General features: G+C 59.8%; 3 protein-coding genes across 7 annotated transcripts; 1 reads left to right on the forward strand and 2 right to left on the reverse strand.

Annotated features, from left to right (window-relative positions):
• Positions 1 to 258: 258 nt before the first annotated feature.
• HIRIP3 (HIRA interacting protein 3) lies at positions 259 to 3417 on the reverse strand. The gene is made up of 7 exons (XM_033101629.1): positions 2901 to 3417; positions 2703 to 2823; positions 2466 to 2586; positions 1310 to 2232; positions 1038 to 1209; positions 858 to 956; positions 259 to 778 (listed from the first exon to the last, which is right to left on the reverse strand). The coding sequence occupies exons 1-7, from the start codon at positions 2963 to 2965 to the stop codon at positions 618 to 620; spliced, it is 1662 nt and encodes a 553-aa protein (XP_032957520.1). The 5' UTR covers positions 2966 to 3417; the 3' UTR covers positions 259 to 617.
• Positions 3418 to 3502: 85 nt separating this feature from the next.
• Positions 3503 to 12245, forward strand: INO80E (INO80 complex subunit E). 3 transcript variants are annotated; one of them, XM_033101635.1, is made up of 8 exons: positions 3503 to 3741; positions 3897 to 3967; positions 4174 to 4226; positions 7533 to 7611; positions 7697 to 7808; positions 8157 to 8273; positions 11099 to 11189; positions 11674 to 11805. In XM_033101635.1, exons 1-7 carry the CDS (start codon positions 3661 to 3663, stop codon positions 11168 to 11170), a joined length of 585 nt encoding a protein of 194 aa, XP_032957526.1. In that variant the 5' UTR covers positions 3503 to 3660; the 3' UTR covers positions 11171 to 11189; positions 11674 to 11805. The 3 variants fall into 3 exon arrangements, with proteins under 3 accessions (XP_032957526.1, XP_032957524.1, XP_032957525.1); XM_033101633.1 differs by lacking the exon at positions 11099 to 11189 and having other exon boundaries at positions 11674 to 12245; XM_033101634.1 differs by lacking the exons at positions 8157 to 8273; positions 11099 to 11189 and having other exon boundaries at positions 11674 to 12245.
• DOC2A (double C2 domain alpha) lies at positions 11926 to 17929 on the reverse strand. Of its 3 annotated transcripts, none has more exons than XM_033101632.1 (12): positions 17855 to 17929; positions 17157 to 17268; positions 16202 to 16475; positions 15781 to 15860; positions 15509 to 15583; positions 15276 to 15385; positions 13683 to 13809; positions 13530 to 13589; positions 13293 to 13456; positions 13084 to 13165; positions 12902 to 12998; positions 11926 to 12803 (listed from the first exon to the last, which is right to left on the reverse strand). In XM_033101632.1, the coding sequence occupies exons 3-12, from the start codon at positions 16464 to 16466 to the stop codon at positions 12658 to 12660; spliced, it is 1206 nt and encodes a 401-aa protein (XP_032957523.1). In that variant the 5' UTR covers positions 16467 to 16475; positions 17157 to 17268; positions 17855 to 17929; the 3' UTR covers positions 11926 to 12657. The 3 variants fall into 3 exon arrangements, with proteins under 3 accessions (XP_032957523.1, XP_032957522.1, XP_032957521.1); XM_033101631.1 differs by lacking the exon at positions 17855 to 17929 and adding an exon at positions 17552 to 17632; XM_033101630.1 differs by lacking the exon at positions 17855 to 17929 and having other exon boundaries at positions 13689 to 13809; positions 17157 to 17261.
• Positions 17930 to 18129: the final 200 nt, after the last annotated feature.

Consider the following 18129-nt stretch of genomic DNA (forward strand, 5'->3'; position numbering starts at 1 on the left):
TGAAGTGCCTTTTTCGTAAGAAACAGGAAGACAAACACCAGCTGTCCCCAAGTTATTTCATTTTTGTGCTTCACATTGTTCTGAAGGCCAGGTATTCAGATCCTCTTCATGACGCGGCCTTAGGTTATCAGATAAGCTAAAAGCGGGGGGGGGGGGGGGGGGGGGGGGGGAGGGGGGGGATCAGAGGGGCCTGCAGGTCAGGCTGGAGGAAGGAGGATAAGAGCCACCTTCTCTGACAGCCTCGTGGCAGACAGGATGGCAGGGTCTGAGGACTGGGACTTCTCTGGAGAATGTGGAGGAGATTACAGGGAACCTGATGGGGACGGGCAGCCGGATACTGGCCCCTCCTCGGCTTCCTGGCCCCAAGCACGGGAATGAGAATGGGAGACTGGTTTCGATGAGGTGATTCAAATACTCCTTTATTGAGTCTCAAAATAGAAACCCCTGTAAACATTTTAAACTGAGAAGTAGGATCCCAACAACTGTGTTCCTGGGGGTTGCGTCTCTGAGGAAGCCGCTGCTCTGTACAGGCAGAGTTGGGGTATGGGGGGGTGCTCTATGTATAGATATATATGTGCTTTCTACAAGTGAAAATCCCTCTTGGGGGTGGGGGAAGCTCAGTTACTGTCGCCGTCACTGCTGATGATGCCACGCATGTGTGACCAGTCCGGGGGTGGGCGGTGGGGCCGCTCTTCGTCTGAGTCCAGGGTCCGGCGGTACAGCTCCCCAGGCGTGACCGCTTCTGACGGGTTCCAGGCCGTGCATCTGCGTGGTCGACCTGGGGGGAAGGAATGGGACAGTCGTCGTCTCGGGAAGTCCAAGCCCCACATGTCCCTGGGGAGTGTGAGAAGCCTCACCTGAACCGCTGATGATGTTGGAGACGTCCAGGGCGGCTACCTCGGCCGCCTCCTCACGCTGCACCTTCAGGGCCCGACACTTCTCTAAAGAAGGGTTACCTGGGGCGGAAGAGGCTCATGAGCCTCTGCCCCGGCAGCCGAGGCCCTGTCCTGCAGCCCCCCAGCCACACCCAGCCTCACCCTTCATGCCCAGAGCTTCCAGCTCTGCCCGCAGGACACTCAGGCGCTCCTTGTGTGAGCAGCAGGAGCCCAGCAGCTTCTTGTAGTTGCGATGGGCACCACAGGCTCGAATGTAGCGCTTCAGCCGCATCACGGCAGGATGGTCTTCACTTCGGCGACCAGAGCCCCTAGCCTGGCAAGGAGACAGCGGCTGAGGCCAGGCCTTCTGGGCTCCCGACAGGGTCCCTCTTCCCGTGCCTGTGGCCCCCCAGCCCACCTCCGTTCACCCTCACCTTCCTGCCTCTGCGTTCTGGGCTGCTGTCTGCGGAAGAGGAGGAGCTGCGCGTCCTGCTTCTCTTGGAGCTCTTTCTGGACAAGTGGCTCTTCCTGTCCCCCTGGGAGCTCCCCCCTGCCTCACTGTCACTCAGCGCCCTCTCCGAGTCACTGGCCTCACCACTGGCTGTCTTTCCAGTACCTTTAGCAGCTGGTTTCAACCTCCTCCCTCTGTCTTCCTCGTCCTCACTGCTTCCACTCTGCCTTTTGTCCCGCTTCCACTTGGTCCTGTCCTTGCTCTTCCTCTGCCCTAAGGGCTGGTCATCTCCCTCACTGTCGTCCCCACTGCCTGCTGCTGCTTTTTCCTCCTCTCCCTCTCCATCCCCACAGTCTCCCTGCATTCTCGCTGCCCTGCTTCTCCGCTTAGCACTCCTCTCCTCCCAAGCTGACGCTTCCTGTCTGTTCTCTTTCTTCTTGGCTTGGGTCTTCTCCTCCTCACTCTCCTCCTCACTCTCCTGGTGGCTTTCAGCGCCTTTGCTTCCCGTCCTCTGAGCAGGTTCCTCCTCGCTGCCCTCACTCTCCTCCGTGGACTGCCTCCTGCTGCGTGAGGCCACGCCTGGGGCCTGCTTGTTCTTTGTCACAGGTTTCCTCCGAGTCCTGCCTTTGGACTCCTTTTCCTCATCCTCTTCCTCGCTGCTCTCTTCCTTCCAGACCTTCCCGGTTCCAGCAGAGCCCTCCTCCTCCTCACCCCTCTTCTCAACCGCCTCCTTCTCTAATCCAATCTTTGCAGTCAGGTCCCTCTGCTGTTCTTCCTCCTCGCTGCTCTCAACTGCCTTCTTGGAGGCTCGCTTTGGACTCTCCTTCGCCAGAATGACGGCTGCTGCCATTCCATTCTTTGCTGGGGGGCCGAAGCAGTCTGGACTGGAGGCTGCAGAGCTGGGCTCTGAAATGTGGAAAGAGGAGGTTGGGACAAGTTGTTCCTGTCCCTTCTCCCTCCATTTGGGATAGGGTGTCTCGAGTCCTGCTGTGACAGATGGAGGGAAGGACAGCAGGAAACACAGCTGTCAGTCCACCCTGCTCCTGGTTCCTGACGCCTCACGGCCTCAATCAGTGCCTTGGGATATAACACATGCACAAGTACTTTTGGAATAAATCAACTATGTCAAAGGGACTAACCTGACTCCGAATTGAAACGGGGCCTTTTTCTCTGCGGGTCACTGCAGGGAGTGGTGTGAGCCCTCTTTGCCTTTTTGGCACGGCGGCGTAGCCCTTTTTCCTTGACACCCTCTTCATCTACCTGTGTGTGCATCAAGAGAGCAAAACGGGTATCAAGATGGAGGTCTGCCCCACCCCCTCTCGGGCCCCCACTCGGCAACACACCCCGCTTCCCGCAGCCCAGGCTCGCGCCCACACCTGCATCTTCAGCAGCTCCTCCTCCACTAGCCGCTTCAGTGCCTGCTTCTCCTCCGGTTCTAGGTGGTCGCGGCCCGCGTGAGCCAAAAACCTCCGCCGCACGATGGAGTGCGTGAGCTGGCTGCAGAGACGCGTGTCAAGGCAGAGTCCCGGTCCCGCCCCTGCCCTTTCCGGCCCCAACCCCCACCTGCAGGGCACCTGAGGTCCGGGCGGCCGCGGAAGAAGCTGCGGGTGAACTCTTGCATCTCCTCCTCCCGCGCCATTTTGCCACACCGGGAATTGATGGCTCCCGCCTTTTTTTATTCCGGGGCTCCCGTCAGCCCGTTTGACAGGAGTTTGCGCACGCGCGGTGTCGTGGCGTGGTCAGGAGGACCGTTGGGCGTCGGTCGCGGGCCGCTTGGACCGCGCGCAAACTTTGCCAGACACAAGCACTGGCTTTCCCGGCAGTTGGGGCCGGGGGACGTGGTCTCGCGGCTCCTTCCCTTTCTTAGAACGGATCGTTTTTTAAGTTTCGTTCGAAACCGACTCGCCGCCGACAACCTTTGGGTGTAACGCAATAAACCCCCAACGCTGACTCGGCGGTGACTTCGAAGGACAGAAGAAAAGGGACACACTCGCCTAAAGATTAGAAATCCCCTGGGGGAAACCTTGGGGCTTCCAAAGGCTAGGCACATTTAGAATAAGTAAGAGCGCCCTCCAGCGTCCGCCATCTTTATGACGTCATCGCGTCGCTGCGACGCCACCTTCGGCGTAACCCCTCCCAGGAACGTTCCTTTCCCAGTATTCCCTGAGAGGGCAGCCAGTCAGTGCGGTTACGATTCCTGGGCGCGGGGTACGCCGGGAGTTGTAGTCCCCGTGGACACAGTCTCCGGAAGTGGAGGCGTGAGAGGCGGGGCGGAGCCGGCTTGGAGGGTCGCGGCTCCCGGCTGGCGTTGGGGCGCTGCTCCGAGGCCCGGTCATGAACGGGCCGGCGGACAGCGAAGTGGATTACAAGAAGAAATACCGGAACCTGAAGCGGAAGCTCAAGTTCCTCATCTACGTGAGTGCTGGGGTGGCTGGGTTGGTGGGGGGTGAGGCCTGGCGCTCGCAGGACCTCCGTGTCTCCACGGGTCCAGAATGGGGTGGGCTGTCGCCGGCTTCCGGGCCCCTGGACCGACCGCGATCGGCTCAGCGCGCACCTTGGCTGTGATGCAGGAACACGAGTGCTTCCAGGAGGAACTGAGGAAGGCACAGAGGAAATTGCTGAAGGTGTCCCGGGACAAGAGGTGAGAGAGGCTGCGGGGAGAGGAGCGAGGGAGGCCTGCGGGTAACGTGGCTCCGTGGACGCCGTCCTGTAACGGGGCCACCCATGCATGGTGCCTGTATGGGGCTGTGTGCGGATCCCTCGGGCCAGTTAGAAGGGACAGGGGCCGCGGAGAACGTGGCCAAGGAGGGGAACGAGCGCTCTTGTTCTCCCTGCCTCTTCCCTCAGTTTCCTCCTAGATCGACTTCTGCAGTACGAGAACGTGGATGAAGACTCTTCTGGTGAGCAAGGTCATGAAACATGAGTGGAGGGCAGGGTCCCCGACACTTCAGCAGGCTTCCCGGGCCCCTGTTTTAGGCTGTGGAGGCTGACACAGCTGGTGGTGGTTCTTAAGCCTCGTTACTTGCCTTTCCACCGGTACCATTCATTCGTTCACTCACGTATTTACTGAACATTTGCTGTGTTTCAGGCACAGTGGTAACCAAGAGGGACAAAGTCTTTTGGAATTTGTGTTCTAGTCGGGGACAATAAGTAAGCAAGCCATTAGAATTTCAGATTTGAAAGGAATAAAATCGGGGTTATGTGGTAGTGGTTGGAGTAGACCAGAGGTTGATAAACTTTTTCTGTAAAGGGCTAGATAACAAATATATTGGGCTTTGCAGAAGGTCTGGTCTTTGTTACAGCTACTCAGTTCTGTTGTCATAGGGCAAAAGCAATCCCAGGTGACACGGAAATAGAATGGCTGTGTTTCAATAAAACTCTATTTGTGGACACCGAAATTTGAATTTCGTACAAGGTTCACGTGTCATGAAATACTATTTTCTTTTGATTTTTTTATCCCAACCATTTAAAAATGTAAAAGCCATTATTCGTTTGCAGACCATACAAAAGCAGATGGCAGGCAATGTCTCAATAGAGTGTTCGAGAAAGGTCTCTTTCAGGAATAGTGTTAGAACTGGGACCTAGATAAGGAGGAGAGACCAATCTTGTGAAAATACGAGTGAGAGGTTTCCAGGCAGAGGGAATAATAAATGCAGATACTCTGAAGCGAGAACAGACCAGGTTGTGTGAAGAGCAGAAAGGCTAAAGCATGTAAAGCAGTGTTTTCAAACTTTTTTCTGAGTACTATTTACAATCGATGTATTTTACATCACAACCGAGTCCCCACTTACTTATAAAACAAAATTGAGTGAAACGACGTTAAGACTGCAAATACAATTTTTTTCTGATACCTTGTTTCCCCGGAAATAAGACCTTGCCAGACAGTCAGCTCGAATGCGTCTTTTGGAGCAAAAATTCATATAAGACCCGGTCTTATATAACATAATACAATTAATATAATATAATACCGTATCTTACATTAATTTTTGCTCCAAAAGACGCATTAGAGCTGATTGTCCGGCTAGGTCTTATTTTTGGGGAACCACGGTACTTTTTGTTTTTCAATTTTATTGGGGAATATTGGGGAACCGTGTGTTTCTCCAGGGCCCATCAGCTCCAAGTCATTATCCTTTAATCTAGTTGTGGAGGGTGCAGCTCAGCTCCAAGTCCACTCACCATTTTCAGTCTTTAGTAGGGGCGCAGCCCACCATCCCATGTGGGAATTGAACCTGCAACCTTGTTGAGAGCTCACGCTTTAACCAACTGAGCCATCCAGCCACCCTTTTCTGATACTTTTTTTAACTGCTGTTTCTTTTTTCTTTGAATGCTGGTTGCAAACCAATGAATTGACTTCATAACCTACTAATGAGTTGAGACCCACAGATTGAAAAAACCCGAAGGTTGACCTTTGTGCCCCTGTTCGAGCATGGAGCCCTCATAAGCCATGTCACAGACGATCCCGTGTCTGGTGCCTTTATACACTGGTCTAGAGCAGAGTCAGCAAACAGCCAGCCTGCTTGTTTCTGTAAATAAGGTTTTATTGGAACACACAGCGTTCGTTTGTGAATTACAGGAGGATAGCAGGTGATAGGTAATGTCAGAGAACCAGGTAGAAGCCAGCTCTTGTGACAGAACATTGAGTTTTATTCCGGCTTCTCATGACCCGCCTCTTCCTTCCCTGAGGTCCCCCAGTTAACTCCCTGCTCGAGGGCGACTTCAGGACAGGAGGCATGAGAACCAGGAGGCTCGTGGTCAGAGGGGTTTAATCTAAGGAGCATGAGCCGGAGACAGAAGCTCCCATTCGCAGCCTGGAGAAGCTCCCCGTCTGGTCAGGGAGACGCCCACACGTGACACATCTTAGTACAGTGTAAGGAGAGCTGTGACAAGGGAGAGTAGAGAGTTCTGGAAGAGCCAGCGATGAACTGGGCCTGAGGGATTCCAGAAGACTTCTCAGGTGGCTCTTAATTTTCTTTTTTTTTTTTTCTTTTTTAAAGTAGTGTGGGGTTTTTTTGTTTGTTTGTTTTTAAGGTTTTATTGGGGAAAGGGAACAGGACTTTATTGGGGAACAGTGTGTACTTCTTTCAGTCGTAGTTGTGGAGGGCACAGTTCAGCTCCAGGTCCAGTTGCCGTTGTTAGTTGTAGGGGGCGGAGCCCACCATCCCTTGCGGGACTCAAGGAGTTGAACTGGCCCATGTGGGAATCGAACCGGCAGCCTTCCGGCACGGAGCTCCAACCGCCTGAGCCACCGGGCCGGCCTGCTTTTTTTTCAATTACAGTTGACATACAATATTAGTTTTAGGTGTACGATGTAGTGATTAGACATTTATATTAATTCGCTTTTTAAAGAATACCTGAGCTGAGAGATTGAGAAAGACACGTGTCACACGTAGCAGTTATTTGTTAAATGAACGCTGGGCCATCTAGCTCAAGGCACAGATCTAGGTAAGAAGATTCTTTTTTGAAGAAATTGATGAGCATGATGTGACGAGCGCTGTCTGGTTGGGAGACCAGAAAGGTTGAGGCACATTGAGAAGCGTGTCGAATGCTCGCAGGCAGGCCGTGGGGCGTCGTCGGAAAGGCTTACGTTTTAGGTCATTCTGGAGTCAGAGTGGACGATGGGCTGCAAGGAAGCTGAGACGGCCCAGTTGATTTTGACAGGGTGGTAGCTTGACCTGTGGCAGTTGGACTGGGGCCAGTGGATCAAGATAGAGATTTGTGAGGTAGGTTAAGAGGACCCTGGAGAGGGAGTGGAGCGGAGGCAGGAGCCAAACGCACCTTAGAGGTGCATAAGGAGAGGGTGACGTAAAACAGTCAAGGAGTCAGACCCCTGGGTTCAAATCCAGCCCCACAGCTCACGCTCGGCCTCAGTGGCCCTCAGTGACCTCATCTGGGACGCGGAGGTGAGGCCCTGGCTTTCCTCCTTGGATGGTTATGAAGACAAGGGGAGGCGAACGTAAAGTGCCCGGTCAGAGGGCCAGAGCACAGCACATACGTTCTCGGCAGGTGTGGTACCGTGGAGGAGCCCAGGCGGGAAGTCGGGCATAAAGGCCCTTGTAAGAAGCTGGGGCATTTCTGGGCTCCCCAGAACATCCTGTGCATGCCGACTGGGGAGTCAGATCCCGGAGCCGTTCTATAGAGCTGAGATTGTACCCCTGAGGTAGACAGGACCCCCAGCCACCCCACTAACCAGCCCTCCGCCCTCCCAGACTCAGATGCCACTGCATCTTCCGATAACAGTGAGACAGAGGGCACACCCAAGTTGTCGGACACACCAGCCCCCAAGAGGTGAGAAGAAGCCATCATTCCAGGAGGGAGGTGGCGGGGCAGGGGTCTCCTGGCTGCTCTGACTTCTTCCCTGTCTTTTCTCCAGGAAGAGAAGCCCACCACTGGGGGGCGCCCCCTCCCCCTCCAGCCTCTCCCTGCCTCCTTCCACAGGGTTTCCCCTTCAGGCCTCTGGGGCCCCCTCCCCATACCTGAGCTCGGTGAGTTGGGGCCAAGGCTGGGAAGTGGGCGTCCTTGGGGCAGAGGGTCCAGGCCTCAGGGTGAAGCCGGCCGCTCGGGGACCTCAGTCTGGGTGTGGCCCGCAAGCATCCCTCCGAGGGGTGTGAGTCGGGGCTGCCCAGTTCCGTGGTGTAGGAATGGGGGACAGATATGACTGAGGAGAGCAGCCCCCAGGACAGAGTCCTGCTGCTGTCCCGCCCCCTTCTGTTCTCAGGAGCCACACTCATCACCATCTCTTGTTTTTCCATTCTTCCTGTTTGCGTTTCTTCCTTTCACCCCCCCACCCATCTATTCCATTCCCATCTCCATCCCCCCGCTCCCGCCTGCAGCTGGCTTCCCCCACCTACCCCCCATTCCCTTCTGACTACCTGGCCCTGCAGCTGCCCGAGCCCAGCCCCCTGAGGCCCAAGCGGGAGAAACGGCCCCGCCTGCCCCGGAAACTCAAGGTACCCTGATTTGGGGACATTAGGGAGGGGCCAGGCGGCAGGAGGACAGCCTGTTGAGGGAGGTTCAAGGGGGCTGGGGCCTGTCCAAGAGCTTTGAAGGACTGATTTGGGGCTGCTGGGGGCCCAGCCCAGGGCCACATACTGAGGGTTGCGTCAGAGAAGTCCAGGGTCACAGGCTGTATGTGGGACCGGACCCGCCTTGGGGATCAGAGAGGAAATGCCGTGGGTCCTGCCGTCACTGCCGCAGTGGGGCTGGGGCCAGCAGCCCCGAGGAGGGCCGGAGTTCTGGGATCGGGAAGCAAGTCAGGGCTGCACCAGCTAAGACCAGGGGACCTGGGTCTCAGCTTCTGTGTCTGTAGAGTGATCAAACCACGTGTGATGAGCAAGTGTTTCTGGAGTGTCTACTGCGTCCCAGGCCCTGTCTGGGTGCTACAAATACAGTTGGGAACAAAACGGACAAACCTCTGCCATGGCGGGGCTCGCGTTCTAGAGAGAGAGGTGGAAAATGAAGGACATAAATAGGTACCAGTGTAGGAAAATGGAGTCAGGGAAAGAGGATGTAAGCACCAGGGTGGGTGGGGGTGATACCGGTGGTAGGTGGTCTGGGAAGTCACTTGGTCAGAGACTTAAGAGAAATGAGAACAAACCACGTGGCTCTCTGGAAAAGCATCTCAGTCAGGAACAGACTGTGCAAAGGCCTGGGGGCCGGGAGGGGCGAGGGGTGGGGGTAGCTTGTTCCAGGAGCAGGAAGGAGGTCAGTGTGATGGGAGGAAGGGAGGTGGGGAGAATGATCAGAGCAGGTCAGAGAAATAACTGCAGGGCCTTCCAGGTGTGGGAAAGACTTCGGCTTGTGCTGTGAATGAATGGGGCGCCCTCGGAGACGTGGGGCCGAGGGGAATCTGATGTGACTTATGTGTTAGCAAGATCGGGGACACAGCTGTGTGGAGAATAGAGAGGGGCTGGGTCAGGACGGGAGTGGGGAGGCAGCGAGGAGGTGTTGCCGTCCACCAAGTAGCAGTAGAGAGGGTGGAAGGTGAATCACCGGTCTGTTTCAAAGAATGAGCCCCATACGACCCTTGGGGGCTGAGAGAAGGGGAGTCAAGGAGACTCCAGGGGTTTTGGCCTGAGCGGCTGCAGGGAGAGGACTGGGGGGGAAGATGAGGCGTTTGATTGTGGACACGCTGAGATGCTGTTGGCAGTGCCGGCGAGACCACTGGATCACGGGAGCCTGGGGCTCGTGGGTGCGTACGTGGAAATCACCAGCACGGAGGTGAGAGCGTGGATGGAGAGGGCGAGAGGTCTGCGCCCCGAGCCCAGGCGTGATGGGGACCCAGGCACAGCGCCGTCCAGCTCTGAGCCGGAGGGGACAGCCCTCGGGTGGGTGGACTGCAGACATGGCCCTGGCCGGAGTGAGATGGGAAGCCACGCGTGTGGAGGTTAGGAGCGCGGGTTCTGGCGTTCATCCCACTCGGCCACTTCCTCCCTGTGAGTTGGGCCCGTCAGCCTGAAAACGGGGAGGTAATAGACCCTTCGCGCTACCTAGCAGGGGCTTTGCTTCCGGCGTGTAGGGCAGGGTGGTGGGAAAGCAAGGGTCAGAGACGCCGCGTGGCACAGATGGGTGGACGTGTAGCGTGGCGTGGCGTGGGCATGGAGGGCAGTCGGAGGCTTCCTGAGGTGCTGGGTCCAGAAGTAGAGGAGTGTCAGCGAGCTCCATTCTGGACACGCGGGAGAAGGTCGGCTGGGAGGGAGGCCAGGGGGAAGGGGTCACCGGGGGGAGGCCTCAAAGCAGAGGTCACGAGTGAGCCCAGAGTGGATGGAATCGGGGACGTGGCCGGGTGCTGTCTGCGCTGTAGCAGGAGCGACAAGACCTTGCTGTCCAGTAAGGGGCATGGGGGCCACTGACGTGTCTGGGTGACATGCGGGGGAGACGGGAGGAGACGAGGGGAAGGTGTGGAGACAAGCAGGTCAGCAGAGAGCCCGGCCTCGGGGGACTTGGCCAGGTTTGGGTCCCAGCGCGTCCATGTGCCTGAACTCCGAGCCTCAGCTGCTTCTCTGCTCATAGGGTCCCTGACGATAAACTGAGTTCAGGGAGGGAAAGCACTTCGCCCAGTGCTGTCTGGTCCCTAGTGATACCTAGATGCTCCTCAGCTGCCATCGGTCACCAGAGGAGGTTCAGGCAGGGTTAGGACGCGGGGGTCGCAAGGATGGGACAGTCCTGTGCCACTGTCCTTCTCAGTCATGCCTGTGGGTGCAGGTGGGTGCCGGGTCCTGCGTGCAAGGTGTTGTTGAGAGCTGGGCCTCCTGGCCAACTCCTGTACCCCGAGGTAAAAGCCCCTCTTGTCCCCCAGGAGCAGCAGTGGGGGGGGGGCTCCTTGAGAAGCAGAGAGTAGACCATGAGGGCCGAATGGGCTAAGACAGTCAGAAGGGCCACTGAAGACCACACAGCTTTCCTGCCACCTCCGCCCCAGGGACAGATAGGACACTGCCCCCCTGCGAACCGGCAGTGTTTTCTCCTCGGACCTGTGACCTCTCCTCCCTTCCAGCGTGGTCAGGACGGCCCATTAGTAGGCACTCAGTCTGTGCCCCCAGGCAAAGCGCGAGGCCCACAGAGCTCCGTGGGGAGGATGGAAAGGACGACGGGGGGTGGGGCCGGGGGAGCAGGGGGGGGAAGGACAGAGGCCACTGCCCAGCCACGGAGAACAAAGCAGGGCTTTTGACAAATAGCAAAGGACACTCGCTCCCAGTGGAGGGACTGGCCTGTCCCAGGGCAGCCAGGAGCCTGAGTCCTCGGGTGCACGAGTGACACGCTCAGGTCTGTGTTGTAGAGAGCTCACTCCGGCTGCAGTTTGGAGGAGGAGCTGGATCTGGGAGAGGCTGAAGGCAGGGAGTCCAGTTAGGAGGCTGGTCCTAGTCCAGGTGAGCTGAGAGGAGGCGGGGATCCCAAGGACGGGCCCCTCCCGCTGTGAGAAGCCTCCCGTGGTGGGGGGCGAGGACCTAGCACACCTTCCACTGAGCCAGTGAGTCCCACGGCAGGAGGGAGAGGAGCCAGGGGTATGTGAGGTGCCCGGAGGCGGGCGGGCAAGCAGGCAGGCGGGCCTCCAGGCTGCCTGGCTCTCACAGCCGCCTCGGGCCCTGAGGGCCGGGCGCCCGGCCCCCCCCCCCCCACCTCCTCCATCGCTGCCCCTCACCCCCAGGCGCTTGCTGGTTTGATGTTGACGAGGCTGAGGTGGGGCAGGCCCCGAGTCCAGCTTGGCTGCCTGGCTGGGTCCACTTCCCCTCCAACGAGCCTTTGCCCCTTCCCCACCCCTCAGAGCTGCCCTAAGGGGCAGTGCCACCCTCCCTGCCGTCCCAGGCCTCCCTGACAAGCCCTCCCTGTGTTTCTTCTCCCCTCCTGCTGCAGATGGCGGTGGGACCCCCCGACTGCCCTGTGGGGGGGCCGCTGACCTTCCCCGGCCGGGCTTCTGGGGCCGGGGTGGGGGCCGCCCTGGCCCCCCTGCCCCCCCCCAAGATGCCCCCACCCACGATCCTGAGCGCAGTCCCTCGGCAGATGTTCAGCGATGCCGGCAGCGGGGACGATGCCCTGGACGGGGACGACGACCTGGTGATTGACATCCCGGAGTGACGCCCTCTGCCCAGCGCACGAGCCCCCAGCTTCCGCAGAAACGTTTATTGATGCCCAGTTGCCATGCTGTGGCCACTGACACAGTCAGAAAAGGAGTAAACATGCACAAATGTCCCCTGGGAGGTGGACCCCTGACCAGGGAGGGCAGGGACCTACCCTCATGTCCCGGGCCCAGCCAGGGGACAGTTACGTGAGTGCGTGGCGGGGGCATCACCTCAGAGGCAGAGACCCTGCAGTCTGGGCCCCCCGCCCCCAAATCCCACCTCCGCCATTCAAAAGGGCAGCTGACCAGGGCTAGGTGGTGTGGTGTTTTTGAACTGAAGATTCTGTATTAAAGGAGTGAGTGGCTCTTCTTTGTTCTTTGTCCTTTTCTTTTTTGGAAACTCGCTCCTCCTCCGAACCCCCCCTAATCCGACCTCCTCCCTGTGGGTGGAGGGACGGGCAGCCTGGAGAGGCTGGAGAGAACAGCAGCAGCTGGGGCCTTGGGGGAGGGGCACTGGCAGGAGGACCCCAGGTGTGCACAGGATGGGTGTTTGCATATTTGGGGTGTAGCAGCGAGTCAGGCAGAAGAAGTTTGCATATGTGAGTACAGATCCCCACGGCCCTCACAAGCAGACAGACCCACGGTCACAGAGACCTCACAAAATAAGACAGGTAGTGCGGGGCAGGGCATCCACCCCGTGTAAACGTGCAACACACTCGTGCGAAGGTTGGGTGCTGGACCCGGCCCTAGGGGCCTGTGCTGGGCATCCGTTGTGCGGCTCAGGCCGAGGGCAGGGCCCCGGCTGCAGGGGGCAGCTCGCTGGTCAGCGTGTGCCAGCGCTCCAGCGCTGTGTCTGGCTGCTGCAGACAGTCGCTCCAGTGCCTCCGGGCCTCTCCCCGGGCGCCTGGCCCCAGGGACACGCCACCTGTGGAGCCGCAGAGGCGGCATCAGGGCCCAGCCCAGGGCCACTGGGCCCCACCCCCACCCCCCCAGTCAGTACCACCCAGCAGGCTGTTCCCTCACCGATGAAGTCGTTGGACTTGCCAATGTCATAGTCCCAGACTGTGACTTCCAGCGTCTTGGTGGCCAGAGCAGAGAGCTCCATCTCATAGAAAAACTCCTGGGACAGGTCAAGCCACACTGTCTGTGAAAGTGCCAGCCCCCAGCCCCCGCTCCCCTCCATTTCTGGTCCCGGCTGCATTTACCTCATTAAATTCAGGGTTGAGAGTCTTCTTCTTCACACCTGTTTTATGCTTGGATTTCTTATCTGCGTCTGGTCTCAGGTACCTGCAGAGAAGGTGGGACAAGGCAGGGAGTGGGGTGGGGGGAGACAGGCCAGGCCCCAGGGTGACAGGGCAGGGATCAGGCTCCCTGGGGAGTGGAGGGTGGGCCTCGGGGCAGGGCAAGGGCTCACGTCTTGACATAGGGGTCAGAGTAGCCGTTGACGTCCATGGCAGCTAGGTGGGCACAGCGCACGATGCCCACCAGCAGGCCCCGGCGTGGAGAGCTGTAGCTGAGACTGAGCAGGATGCGTCCACGCTCCTCCAGCAGCCCAGGCCCCTGTTCCGCCTGCTCCAGCTTGGGGCAGACACGGGGGTCAGTCTGCATCCCCACCACCGCCCACCAGACTGGTCCCCCGGAGGCAGCTCACCTCCTTCAGGTAACAGGAGATGCCCCTCAGTGCTGCCGACATGGAAGACGGTGAAGCCAGCTGGGGGGGGGGGGGGGGCAAAGAGAAGATTCTGGAAACCTGGCCAGCGCAGGGATCCCTCCGTGGGCACCCTACCGCCCCGCACACACGGACCGGGACCTGGCGCTCGAGGCAGATATTAAAATGCTTCTTCTGTGAAGGCTTGAGGCGGCGCAGGGGTATACGGGTCTCCCCAATGAATTCGTTGTGGCTCAGCTTGTCTTCGTCACACACGGAGATCCTGGCGGGGAACGGCAAGGTCAGGGCCCCCCTCAGTGTGAGAGAAAGGGCGTCTGCTGGACCCTGAGCACTGGGGGGCTGCTCCCAGCTCTGCCCCCAACACCCCGCACCTCACCTGTAAAACGGGCCGTCTCAGGCTGGTGAGCCCATGCCTGGCGCCTGAGAAGCACGCGTTCACTCACGCTGTTTCCTCTGGCCCCCCCTTTCCAGCTGCCCAGGCCCATGAGGACCCGCTCAGCTACTTCCGGAAGCCCTCACGCCTCTTGGGGACCCTCCTCATCCCCGCCTCCATGTAGGGCCTGCGGATGGATCCAGCTAACTGTGCACAGGGTGTGCACGGCGCATGTGGGTCATAGATTCAGGGTGTGAGCGCCAGAACGGCCTGGAGGAGCCCTGGGCCGGCGGACAAGGAACCCACACCTCCCCTGGAGCTCCTGTGCTGCAGGGCGCGGGGAGCCAGCCTGGGAGAGATGCGGGAGCCCAGAGAGACGGAAGGACTGCTCTGACTTCTGCCTTCCCCTTCTGCCCTTCCTGCCGCTGTGACACTCCTGGTTCAAGTCCCAGCTCTGCCACTTCCTAGCAACCGTGTGACCTTGGCCAAGTTGCCGCCCTAAGCCTCGATTCCCACATCTGAAATGGAGAGGAGGACACCCTCCTACAGATCTTCCGAGGACCCAGTGAGGACCCAGTGAAAGGAAGAAACGGAAGCACGCGAAGCGCAGGGCCGGGCACTGGTGAGCACTCAGTGGTTTAGGCCGTGTTCTCCAACATCTGAAACACGGGCCAGCCTTTTTGGTTTCCACCTCCGCCTCCCCTCCAGCCCGCCCCCACCCAGCACCAAGGTGACCTCTGGGAAACAGCCCTGAGCTGACCCATGTGCCCCTGCCCTGATGGCTCCCTACTGCCCAAAAACAAAGGAGACATTCTCCCAGGAGCCTGGGTCTTGCTGCCCTTCACTCCTCGCCTGGGAGGACTCTCCACAGCTCCACCTCCTGGGATGACGGAGCAAGTTTCCTGTCCCCTAAGATGTCACTCCTTAGAGATGTTGGGGGAACAGAGGCAACAGAATGGGCAGGAGTCCGCTGCCTACGTCTGGCTTAAGTCCGGGGCTCTGAGAAGGGGTGTCAGTGACCAGGGAAAGCTTTCAGGAGGCAGAGCCTCAAATGATGAGGAGCATTTAGGGTGGCGGAAAGAGGGGATGAGGGAGCGCTTTCCAGGTAGAAGAGACAACAGGCACAACTCAGGAGTAATGGACCCCCGTCAATCAGGAGAGGGCAGTCCTCTGTTGGAGGAACAGTAGGACATGTTGGGGGCGGGTAGGAATGCCAGGGAAATCCTCTGGCCTGTGCTGCCTAAGGGGTTGGGGCGCCTCTATCTGAGAGGGGCTCATGGGAGGTGGATTAACCAAAGGTTCCAAGGACAGCTGTGGGGGGGGGTGCCGGTCAGCAGGGGGGACGGGCCCCTCACCTGAGCACCTTGTGGGTGATGTCGTCATCTGTGATCCCGCTGTACATCAGGTCCTCGTTCCATACGGGATTCAGCGTGTTCCTCTGCGTCTTCGTTTTCAGCTTATTGGCCTAAGGTGTGGGGACAAAGAGTTCTCAGTACATGTCCTCTAGAGCCACAGAGGCTGAAAGCCAAGGAAGGCTGGGGACAGACCCACCAGCTGGGTCAGGCTAGGGGAGGGCGGAAGCTGTTACCTTGCAGGCTCCAGGTAGCAGGTGCAGCTTGACGTAGGGGTCGGCCAGGCCATTGAAATCCATGGGCTTGAGGCCCTGGGGGGTGGGGGGAGGCAGTGAGCTCCCGGTACCCCCCCCTGCAGAGTGTGGAGAGCCAAGAAGAAGGGATCCGGGGTTGTGGGGGTGCATGGAGAGGGGAGCAGGGGTCCAGCGTGGAGAAGGGGAAGGAGGATGGAAACCCACCCCTCCTGGTGGGAGCAAACGGAGCTGGGGCTGCGAGGTCAGGCACTCACCTTGGCCCTAAGGATACTACAGTGCAGAGTGCAGGAGGCCTGGTCGTAGAGAAGGTCAAATTCCAGTGTGCCCAGGGCAGCTGGAGCAGAGGGAAGAGGCGGCGTGAGGCAGTGTCACACAGGTGTGTGTGCGGGACCGGTGGGCAGGCCGGCTGTGTGTGCGGGGCTCTGTGTCTGGCCGCCGCGAGTGTGTGCGTCTGGGTCCCTGGTTGGGCTGCTGCCGCCGGGGCTGTGTGGGTGGTGGAGTGTCTCAGCAGAAATATTGAATCTTGAGCCTTGCTGAAGCTGTAATCTCCACAGTGACTGCAGCTGTGACAGCGCCCGCTGCTGCTTCCCCCTCACACACCCAGCAGGGCCCGTCCCCTTCCCACCAGCCAGGAGGCCCCCAGAGCAGCCTGGGGCTTTCCAGCCCCCGACTCACTGGTATCATCCGAATCATAGCTGTCCATCTCAGCTCCATCTTCCGGCGTGGTGGCCCCCAGGAGGGCTGCAGGGGGCGCCAGGGCCAGGGGGGCCAGCCCGGCAGGGACCTCCCCAAAGCCCCGGCCGCCCCCTTCGGGTCCGGGTCCCCGGCGGGGGAAGTAGTCGGAGATCTGGCGGATGGGCCGGATGGGCCCCGGGCACACGTTGATGGCCATGTGCTCTTGGATGTTGATGCTCATACGGTCACCCCTGCGGCCCCTCATGCAGCACCCCTGGGGGGCGGGGGGGGGGAGGTTCAAGTTCCAGAGAGCGGGCGCCAGTGCACTGCCCACTGCTTATACCCACAGTCTGCCGGTGGAGGGCCAGGCAGCAACCTCCCTGGTCTGTGGCCTCCCCTCCTAGGTGTCCAGAGAGAGGTCAGCCTGTGCCAGCTGATGAGCAGGCAGGAGGCTCGGGGCCTCCAGACCGCCAGCCTTGCTCCACTCTCCCCAGATAGGTCCCGGTTGCATCTCAGCCTTGCCCACTTATCTCTGGATGGTCCCTTTGTCATCTTCCTAGCTCCTGCCCCTCATTCTGGCCTTCCGTCTGCCCCTGGGCCCTGCCTACTCCCCGAAGCCCCTCCTCTGTCTCTCTGAGGCTCTATCCATCCTTCTGCACCAGGCGCCTGTCTGGTCCGGGTGTCGCCCACCCCTCTAGACATTCACTCCCCACTGTCCAATCTGCCCCAGGAGCTCCCTGCGTGCCTGGTCCCCCACCCACTGCAGCCCAAGGTGAGACACCACCACCACCCCCACCCCCCCACCCCCGCCCCAGCTCAGATGCCTCCTCCTGAGACTGGCTTTCTAGAGCCAGAAATTGCAGCCTCGGGAGAGGTGAAAAGCCCCGTGGGCACACGCAGCCTAACGCACACACTCCCCTCCCCCTGACGCCCCCGGCGGCCCAGCCCCCTGCACCTGTCTCTGTGCCTCCAACAGGTGCGCAAGCACTGGGGGGACGGCGGGTGCAGGCTGGGCGGTGGCGGCCAGCGATTCCCAGGGTAGCCAGCGAGAAGAGTGCGGAGTCCGGCTGTGCGCGGAGAGGGAGGGAGAGGAGAAAAGTGCGGGAGGAGGGGGTGAGCGAGGTGGAGGCGCTGAGACTGCGGGCGCGGGAGGCGAGGGGCGGGGAGGGGCGGCCGGGACTCTCCGGCCGGCGCCCCCCGGGCACACTTGGAAGCGCACACGAGTGCACGCACACCCGGGCACGCAGGCTGGCACCCGCATCTTGCACGGGCACTCGCGCCCACACGCCTGTGCCCACGTGCGCACGCTCACACACATGCACAGACCCAGACACGCGCTGACACACTCACCCCGGGAAACTTGACACACACACGAGCTCCCGGAGCCACCGGGCACCTGCAGTGATAATTGCCGGGTGTTCCCCAACTCCACCCCGGAAACCCAGCCCCCGCCCCTGCCCCCGCGCCGAGCCCACGGGCCCCCTCCCTCGCTCTCTCCTTGGTTCCCTATAGAGTCTCCAAGACCCGGCCACCCGCCCAGTTGCCGTGGCGACGCAGGCTGCCCCCCTTTCTCCCCGGGTGCATCCTCACGCTCCCACCCGCAGAGAGCTTGCGGGGGAGGGAGGAGGGCGTCCGGCCCTCTGGTCCTCAAACCTGTGGGTAGGCCCGGGGGTGGGGCGGAGCTTGGAGGTCCGCAGTGACCCGGGCGCAGTGATCCGCCTGCGATCGATCGCTGACCTGGGATCTCAGGGTCGCCCAGCCCAGCTGGGGGACCTCACAGCCTGAGGGAGGAGGCAGAGGTCCGAGGCTGTGTGTTTCCCACGGCTCCTTCCTTCCTTCGGCTGTTCAGGCGTCTCTCCTAGTGACCCAACCCAACCCCCAAGGGCCGGTGTCCCTTTCACAGGGATGGCATCTCCTTTGCAAATCCA

This window comes from Rhinolophus ferrumequinum (genome assembly GCF_004115265.2).
Source record: "Rhinolophus ferrumequinum isolate MPI-CBG mRhiFer1 chromosome 15 unlocalized genomic scaffold, mRhiFer1_v1.p scaffold_54_arrow_ctg1_1, whole genome shotgun sequence".
Lineage (NCBI taxonomy): Eukaryota > Metazoa > Chordata > Mammalia > Chiroptera > Rhinolophidae > Rhinolophus > Rhinolophus ferrumequinum.

Excerpts from the sequence above, each read along its gene's own strand:
- DOC2A (XM_033101632.1), bottom strand. The coding sequence starts at position 16,466 with ATGAGGGGCCGCAGGGGTGACCGTATGAGCATCAACATCCAAGAGCAC. Across the intron at positions 15,861-16,201 it reads CTATGATTCGGATGATACCA|CTGCCCTGGGCACACTGGAA; the intron begins GTGAGTCGGGGG and ends CCTCTGCTCCAG. Across the intron at positions 12,804-12,901 it reads CAAGTCCAACGACTTCATCG|GTGGCGTGTCCCTGGGGCCA; the intron begins GTGAGGGAACAG and ends GCGGCTCCACAG.
- INO80E (XM_033101633.1), top strand. The coding sequence starts at position 3,661 with ATGAACGGGCCGGCGGACAGCGAAGTGGATTACAAGAAGAAATACCGG. Across the intron at positions 3,968-4,173 it reads AAGGTGTCCCGGGACAAGAG|TTTCCTCCTAGATCGACTTC; the intron begins GTGAGAGAGGCT and ends CTCTTCCCTCAG. Across the intron at positions 8,274-11,673 it reads GCCTGCCCCGGAAACTCAAG|ATGGCGGTGGGACCCCCCGA; the intron begins GTACCCTGATTT and ends CTCCTGCTGCAG.
- HIRIP3 (XM_033101629.1), bottom strand. The coding sequence starts at position 2,965 with ATGGCGCGGGAGGAGGAGATGCAAGAGTTCACCCGCAGCTTCTTCCGC. Across the intron at positions 2,233-2,465 it reads CCGTTTCAATTCGGAGTCAG|AGCCCAGCTCTGCAGCCTCC; the intron begins GTTAGTCCCTTT and ends TCCACATTTCAG. Across the intron at positions 957-1,037 it reads GGAAGCTCTGGGCATGAAGG|GTAACCCTTCTTTAGAGAAG; the intron begins GTGAGGCTGGGT and ends CTTCCGCCCCAG.